General features: G+C 48.4%; 1 protein-coding gene across 1 annotated transcript; it reads left to right on the plus strand.

Moving 5' to 3' along the window:
* The first annotated feature begins 729 nt into the window (after positions 1–729).
* On the plus strand, positions 730–5,613 carry LOC127048241 (protocadherin-8-like). The gene is made up of 3 exons (XM_050947855.1): positions 730–3,857; positions 3,996–4,203; positions 4,707–5,613. Exons 1-3 carry the CDS (start codon positions 1,410–1,412, stop codon positions 5,078–5,080), a joined length of 3,030 nt encoding a protein of 1,009 aa, XP_050803812.1. The 5' UTR covers positions 730–1,409; the 3' UTR covers positions 5,081–5,613.
* Positions 5,614–8,697: the final 3,084 nt, after the last annotated feature.

Below are 8,697 nucleotides of genomic sequence, written 5' to 3' on the forward strand. Positions count from 1 at the left end.
CAACCTCATGCTGTTATTTTGTTCTTCTGGAACGAGACTAGTGTTGCTTCCCAGAGAGGCCCTATTAGGACAAAAAGAAAATCCTCTAAATAGCCGTAACAGGGCATCAGGAGGGATAGATCTTAAATGTATTTTAATATGAGCTGGGCATTGTGTGTAATTCAGCGCCCATCATCGTTTAGTCAAAGAGTTATGGCAGTGATTGGGAATGAATAGAGGGACATAATGGATACATGTGGCGTTTGCTCATTATATTCAACTTAGCCCAACTCCTCTGTGGAAACTGTTCAACTTTCTTTCCCTTTAGCTTGTCATAGTGAAATAATACAGACATTGGTGCCTCCAATGGGATAGCCTGCCATGCTATTATATTGCTACAGCTAACGAGAGCCTCATAAGCCTTTGATACAGTCTGATCTTTGAAACCTTTCCAAATCTCCTCAAGCTTATGCTAAATCCTATTTGGAACTTCTTTTTTTTCCTGCTAGTGCCCAAGGCTTAAGAAAGCCACTTGGGCAGTGATATGCATACTAAAGCATCCTAGGAATATCTTCTGAAAGGCAAATTACAGGTCTGATCACAGGATCTCACACGAGTAAAGCACAATTATGTGGACAAATTTGAATAAAATCAATTTTCAGTTAATCCTTCAATCTCGTTTAGGGGCTTGTTATGATGATCAATACAGAAATCAAGGGAAAGAAAATCAACCTCCACTATATATGCATTGCGCAGCACTTTATTAAGCGATAATCATAGGCAGACACACATAATAAACACATTCACGCACACACAGCCCAAACAAGCTATTTCTCTGCGTTTTTAAGTGACTAGCTCAGAAGAGCAGATATTTGCACACTAGGCACCTGTTCAACAGCAGGGTGCTGTAGTGGTACAATTAACAAAACACTCCGCGCATTTTACTCCACGCTCCCTGTGCCAACTCATTTGCAGCTCGCCTTCAAAAAAAAAGAGTTAAAGAAAACAAAGAAGAGATTCCCTAATTTTCCTTTCTTGTTTTCCTCCCTAAGCCTTTTCCACATTAAATGGATTTTCTGGGAGGCATTCAAGAGAGCAGTGTGAAAAGAGCGCCTGCCATTGGCTGTTCGGCTCCGAAAAATTTGCATATCCGCGTCTATTAAAGGCCCCCCAGGAGACGCAGTCTGGTTTAGAAGCTGGAGAAACTGAGCCTAGCGCACAGGCATCGCTGGCACCTCTCGGGTTAGGGCAGCTATAAGCAATCGGCTCATTTGCCTTGCAGAGCAGAGCATACATGCATGATCTGCACCTGGGAGCAGGAGAGTTACCCTCCCATCTCCTCCTGCTTTAGGGGCAGACTCACTCCCTAACAGACAACCGTTTCTCCAAATCCTCAGCCCCTTTCAGGTTAGCAATTCAGTGCAGGTGACATGGGTCTTGCTAGGGACGGGCGCAGCCTCGCCTCTCCGCCGCGCCTCGTCTACCTCTGCTGGCTGCTCTCAGTCACCCTCTGCAAGACGGTGAGATACCGCACTTATGAGGAGGACGCGCCAGGCACAGTCATCGGCACTTTGGCAGAAGAGATGCACGTGAAAGCGCCCGGAGAGATAAGTTTCCGGCTGATGGAGCAGTTCAGCAACAGCTCGCTGGTCCGGGTGCGGGAGGGCGACGGGCAGCTGAGCATCGGCGAGGAAGGGATCGACCGGGAGCGGCTGTGCGGCCAGTCCCTCCAGTGCGTCCTGGCTTTCGACGTGGTGAGCTTCTGGCAGGAGCAGTACCGGCTGGTGCACGTGGAGCTGGAGGTGCGGGACATCAACGACAACGCGCCGCGCTTCCCCCAGGCGCACATCCCGCTCGAGGTGTCCGAGAGCGCCGCGCCCGGCACCCGCCTGCCGCTGGAGATCGCCCTGGACCCGGACGTGGGCTCCAACTCCATCCAGAGCTTCCGGCTCTCGCGCAACAGCCACTTCGGCATCGAGGCGCAGCCGCGGGCGGACGGCGGGAAAAGCGCCGAGCTGGTGCTGCTGCACGAGCTGGACCGCGAGACCCAGGCCGCCTACACCCTGGAGCTGGTGGCCCAGGACGGCGGCAGCCCGGCCCGCGCGGGCACGGCCACCGTGAGCGTCCGGGTGCTGGACGCCAACGACAACAGCCCGGCCTTCCCGCAGGGCTCGGTCACGGTGGAGCTGGGCGAGGACGCGCCGCGGGGCTCCCTGCTGCTGGACCTGGACGCGGCCGATCCCGACGAGGGGCCCAACGGGGAGATCGTCTACGGCTTCGGCAGCCAGGTGCCGGCCGAGGCGCGGCAGCTCTTCCGGCTGGACCCGCTCTCGGGCCGCCTGACGCTGGAGGGGCCGGTGGATTACGAGCGGCAGCGGACCTACGAGCTGGACGTGCAGGCGCAGGACCGGGGCGCCAGCCCCCTGGCGGCCACGTGCAAAGTCATCGTGCGCCTGGCCGACGTGAACGACAACGCGCCGGGCATCAGCATCAGCCCCCTGAGCGGCGCCCCCGCCGGCGCCGGGGTGGCCTACGTCAGCGAGGCGGCGGCGCGCGACAGCTTCGTGGCGCTGGTCAGCACCTCGGACAGGGACTCGGGCCCCAACGGGCAGGTGCGCTGCGCCCTCTACGGGCACGAGCACTTCGCGCTGCAGCGCGCCTACGCCGACAGCTACGTGCTCGTCACCGCCGCGCCGCTGGACCGCGAGCGCATCCCCGAGTACAACCTGACCCTGGTGGCCGAGGACCTGGGCTCGCCGCCCTGCAAGACCATCCGGCAGTGCACGGTGCGCGTGAGCGACGAGAACGACAACGCGCCGCTCTTCTCCAAGCCCGTCTACGAGGTGGCGGTGCTGGAGAACAACCCGCCGGGCGCCTACCTCGCCACCGTGGTGGCCCGGGACCCCGACCTGGGCCGCAACGGGAAGGTGCTTTACAGGCTGCTGGAGACACAGGTCCTGGGCGCCCCCATCTCCACCTACGTCTCTGTGGATCCGGCCACTGGGGCCATCTACGCCCTCAGGACATTCAACTATGAGATCCTCAAGCAGCTGGAGCTGAGGATCCAGGCCAGCGACGGGGGCTCCCCTCAGCTGTCCAGCAGCGCCCTGATCAAGGTGAGGGTGGTGGACCAGAATGACAACGCCCCGGTCATCACCCACCCCGTGCTCGCCAACGGCTCCATGGAGATCGGGGTCTCCAGCAAGGCACCCCCTGATTCCCTGGTGGCTCAGATCAAAGCCAGAGACGCGGACGATGGGGTCAATGCAGAGCTCACCTTCTCCTTCGTGGCGGAGCCGCAGCAGCAGCCAGAGCTCTTCGCCATCAACAAGAAGACAGGTGAGATCGTGCTCAGGGGGGACCTGTCCAAAGAGCTGGGGCAGGTGTTCAAAGTCATCCTCACTGTGACTGACAATGGCAGGCCCCCCCTTGTCACCACAGCCACAATCAACTTCCTGGTGACTGCCACGGCACCCTCCAGCAACCATGAGGTCGCCAAGCCAAGCACCTGGGAGGAGAAGGCTTTGGAGTGGGACATTCCCCTGATTGTTATCATCATCCTAGCTGGAAGCTGCACCCTGCTGCTAGTGGCCATCATCACCATTGCAACCACCTGCAACAAGCGCAAGAAGGAGACCGACATGAAGAACAGTGGGCCCCTGACGGAGCGGATCGACATCTCCCACCTAGAGAAGGGGATCCAGGAGGATAGCAGCCCCAGAGGGAATGCATTTGAAGCGCGATCCTTTCCCAGCAAAGCTTCTTTCACCAGCCCAGCCCCTTCTCCACCTGCAGAAGAAGTCTCCTCTTCTGAGACCAGCACTGTGAATGCCTGTCTCTACGAGGGTCAGAAACGACTTAGGGCAACTAACGGGGAGGTAAGATCCCACTGCACTCGTTAGTGCTTTAGCTTGAGGGACTGGAAGGAGGTATGGGGTGGTTTGGAAGAGGGGAATCTTGATACGGTTGTGATGTTGACATATGTTTATTTCTCCCACACTCCCGATCCCCTCCAGCCCTATGCCTCTGCTCCTAATTATAGCAAAGAATCCACCCCACCTGTAGCCATCTGGAAGGGTCATTCTTTCAATACCATATCAGCCCGAGAAGCGGAAAAGTTCAGTGGCAAAGACAGTGGCAAAGGTGACAGCGACTTTAATGACAGCGACTCTGACATCAGCGGGGATGCCCTGAAGAAGGATCTCATCACTCACATGCAGAATGGTAAGGGTTCAGTCAATTTCACAGCCCAGACCGGCTGCAATGAAAATAAAAATTAGCCCAGGAGTAAAAGGATCTATCCATCTATCTAAGGTACACTGAGCTTACTGGACCAGTTTTATAGCAGTCACACTATTTGCATCTTTCCAAAGCAGCACTCACTGCAGGTGTAGCCCTGCCAGCATTTTCACAGCATGCAACTTAAGTATCTACCTGCATGTTGAGAACATAGTGCAAATTAGAAGCAGCTAGCCTATTATAAAATTCATTTTCAAAAAGCTCTTCCTGCTGACATTCATTGTGAGTTAGGGCTTGCTAGCTAAATGGAATAATGATAGCTAGCAGAGTGTGCTTTGCAGCAGTGTCCTGAAGTATTGTTCCTCCACCTCCCCCATCCCATCATTCTAAGCTTTTGATGATCTGGGCAATAACTCTCTGCTGAACTCAGAATTATGTGGCTGTTTCTCCAGCGATTACAGGTCTAAGGTTTTTATTTGTATTTTTAGGATTATGGGCTTGTACTGCTGAATGTAAAATCCTGGGCCATTCAGACCGCTGCTGGAGCCCATCCTGTGGCCGATCCAACCCTCACTCATCTCCTCATCCCTCAGCTCAGCTGTCCACCTTCTGCAAAAGCACCTCCTTGCCCAGGGACCCCCTTCGCAGGGACAACTACTACCAGGCCCAGCTGCCCAAGACAGTGGGACTGCAGAGTGTCTACGAGAAAGTATTACACAGAGACTTTGACAGGACAATCACATTGCTCTCCCCTCCTCGCTCTGGGAGGCTTCCAGAACTTCAGGAGATGGGGATGCCCCTATACCAAGCCCCCTCGACTAGATACCTAGCACCCCAGACTGACACTGGTGAGAAGGCTTAATGCTACATGCTCCCCATCCGAGCACACACATACACGAACACTTCTAGGTCACTCTCAAGAGCCCTTAAGTTATTGACCAGATTCAGTGTTGTACATATAAATATGCAAGACGTGCCTTAAAAATGAAGTTGTTGGGAAAGATTTCCAATCACATCGATACTGTTTGGTATTTGCAAACAAAAAACTGTATGTAGTTAATGTAATTTTTATGAAATGTGCAGTATTTAATTCTTCCCCTACCCTGTTCTTTTGCTTTTAGTTCACCTATGGCCTGCTATTTTTGTAGTGTTTTTAACCTGTATATTGTGTAATGTAATGTTTGTATATAAGGAAAATTCGTTATATTTTTATATAATAAAAGATAAACAAATTGAAATTGTTGCCAAAGGAATTGTCTGAAAGACACAAAATAATAATATCCTGAATTATTTAAAATCAAATAAGGGAAATTCCTCCTTCACAGTGTAATAATAACCTAAGCAACCCAGTGTATTGAGAAGTTTGCCTTGCCAATTGTGACCTGTATTTTTTGAGTCTGTGGTCAATTTCAAGTTTAATGTTATTTAATTCCATTTGGTTTCTGTAATCAGTGTCACCAATAAATACACTAATAAAGGTTTTGTATTGTGTTTGAGGGGTCTGCTTGTGGATTTCATCCTTCAAAGATTACAGCCCTCTACAGGTAAATAAAATCCATTTCTATAAAGAATTATACCTTAATGAGAATTTGTTATACTTCCAGAATTACCCTTTACTTTTGTTGAGTGGCACCTTACTCCACATTTAGTCCCATTGATTTCAATAGCACCACTGGTGGATGAAGATGCTACTCAACAAGATCAAGAATGGTAGAATCTGGTGGTAACTTAGTGTTTGTGGAATCTGTGCCATCTCAGTGGCCTATAGCCAGATCCTTAGCTGATGTAAATCAAGATAGTTCTATTGAAACCAGTGGAGCCATGCTGATTTACACCAGTTGAAGATCTAGCCCTTAATCTCCCTTGCCTTAAAATGGTTTAGGATTTGATCTTGCAAACACTTATGCACAAAAGTAGTTTTACTGAAGTGTGTAACTCCACTGAAATAATTGGATTTACTCATCTGAGTACAGTGTGTGTGTTTGTAGGCTTGGATCATTGTTATAGAACATTAATATGTATACACTAGATCAGGGATCAACAACTTTTGGCATGTGGCCGGCCAGGGTAAGCAACCTGGTGGGCCTTGCCGGTTTGGTTACCTGCTGCATCCACAGATTCGACCGATCGTGGCTCCCACTAGCCGCGGTTCGCCTTCTCAGGCCAATGGCGGTGGCAGGAAGCGGCAGCCAGCACATCCCTCAGCCCACGCTGCTTCCCACTGCCCCTATTGGCCTGGAGCAGCGAACCGCGGCCAGCAGGAGCCGTGATTGGCTGAACCTGCTGACGCAGCAGGTAAACAAACTGGCTCGGCCCACCAGGGTGCTTACTCTGGCAACCCGTGTGCCAGAGGTTGCCTATTCCTGCAGTATATTAAGAACAGAAGGCAAGACAGCCCAGTATACATATGTGAGAATATATCTCAATATAGATGTAATAAAACTTCTTTTCAAGAGAAAGAAAAACTTAAAAAAATTATATTTCACTTTCAACAAACAAACGTTCTTGAATCTTGAATGACATTTAAGAATTACCAGGGTTGTAGAACAAAAAAAATTTTTTCCCTAGCCAGTTGTTCAAAAATGACTAATAGCTTTTAATACCAGTGTAAACTTTTGCAAAGGACAGTTGCATACTTTGAGTTAAGTTACACTTATGCACATTTTGCATCAAACAGTAACATTTTGTGCTAGAACATTCGCAAAAGGCAATGCATGTTGGTTTTATTTGCAATTCTTCAGTGAGAAAAGTGTAATATTAATGACTATATTCAGACTGTCTCACACAGAAAACTTAATGACCTTTGAGTTAAAGATACTAGACTCTTTGACCCATGAATGCAAATGAAAAGTCATATTTCATCAAAATTTCAGTCATCAATTTCCCTTCTCAACCCAGTTCCCTTCCAGTCCCACAGTGAACATCTCTCCACTGTCATCCTGAACAATGTGTTATGTGCTGACCAAATAAACATATTTGTGTGATTTGAGAAGTAATATAGGTTTCATGAATTACATTGTATGTAGGTTTAATAAATTAAATTGCCTGTGAGTTTTGTATCATTGTGTGTAAGTGAGGTGCAGTATCAGAATGCCTGATCCACAGCTCACTGAAGTCAATTGGAATCTTTCCATTGACTGGTTCAAGACTAGAGTATAAATGGTGAGTGTGCTATATGTTTTTCTGTAGTGTTTGGGAGAATGTATGTGAATGAGTGATGGGTATCATTGGTGAGTGTTCTAAATTTGGTAGTAATTATGTAGCAATTACAGAACTGAAATTTGTATTACATTATATTTAGGGTGGAAGTTAAGGCTGCATGTTGGTCACTAAGCAGGGTGGAACTAAATCATTTTATTGACTAATTTTCCATAGCTCAAAACAGTAATTCTGAATGTAGTGTAATTAGTTCTGGTGGATATTGAAAATTAATCTCTTTGTTTAAATTGGAATGCAGTCCTAAAACAGATAGGAGTCCTTAAAGGAAAGAAACTAGATTATATTAATGTGACTTCCTTAACTCGTATTTCCATACAGTTTCACTGTATATTTTGCTAATATGTGCTCTTAACTTTTTTAACGGACTACACATTTTCACCATATATTAGCTTTGTGCTGCACTAATAACCTGTAATAAACTCCTAGACAAACTAACACTATGAGCTACTTAAAAGTCTGGTTCTGTGTGTCAAATTCTCTGCTGGCATGACTCCACTCACTGCAATAATGTATTGCCAGCAGAGAATTGGTCCCAACAAGTCTATCACTATGTTAAAGAAAGGAGGACTGGATGTCCCATGGGGATGGGGATGGACTAGCTCACATGTGGTCCATTTCATTGTAGTATATTATGCTGCATTTACAGAAGCAATGACTACCATGCAGCTGCCTCACTCTGCTGTATGACTGCTGCATGAGAGTTCATCTCTACATGACTAAGGGATTGACCCAAAAGAGGAGTTGGAGTCAGAGGACCAGCCGCTCTGAATAACATGCTCCTTTCCAGCGAACTGGAACTTGTGATGCAAATGTTATCAAAAGTTACTTCGGTCCTGTTTATGAAGTTGTACCTCTCTTTGAACAGATCACAGAGAGGGCATCAGTGGGGCCAGCCAACTGTCATGCAACAAGGATTAACACTAGGCTGCCATTGATATGGGAGGTGTTAGCAATGGGAAAAGTCTGGGATCTATGGCTCACTTATTCCCATGGATCTTGGCCTTCTATGACAATAAGCAGTCTTGGCTGTGGTTTAGTTCTATCACCAGCCCTGAAGCCCAGAAAAAAAAAATGCATCTCTCTAGACGGCTAAATCCGCCTTCTATATGATTATCTATGAAAGGAACAAAACCCACTAATATCAGATGTCTCTGACACATGCATCATCCACAAGACATACCCATATTTTTGTAAATATTGTCCTCCAACATTGCTTTCCCAGTGTTTGTAATCACCACTTGTCACGTTATGTCTTCATCA

This window comes from Gopherus flavomarginatus, chromosome 1 (genome assembly GCF_025201925.1).
Source record: "Gopherus flavomarginatus isolate rGopFla2 chromosome 1, rGopFla2.mat.asm, whole genome shotgun sequence".
In the NCBI taxonomy this organism is placed as follows: Eukaryota; Metazoa; Chordata; order Testudines; family Testudinidae; genus Gopherus; species Gopherus flavomarginatus.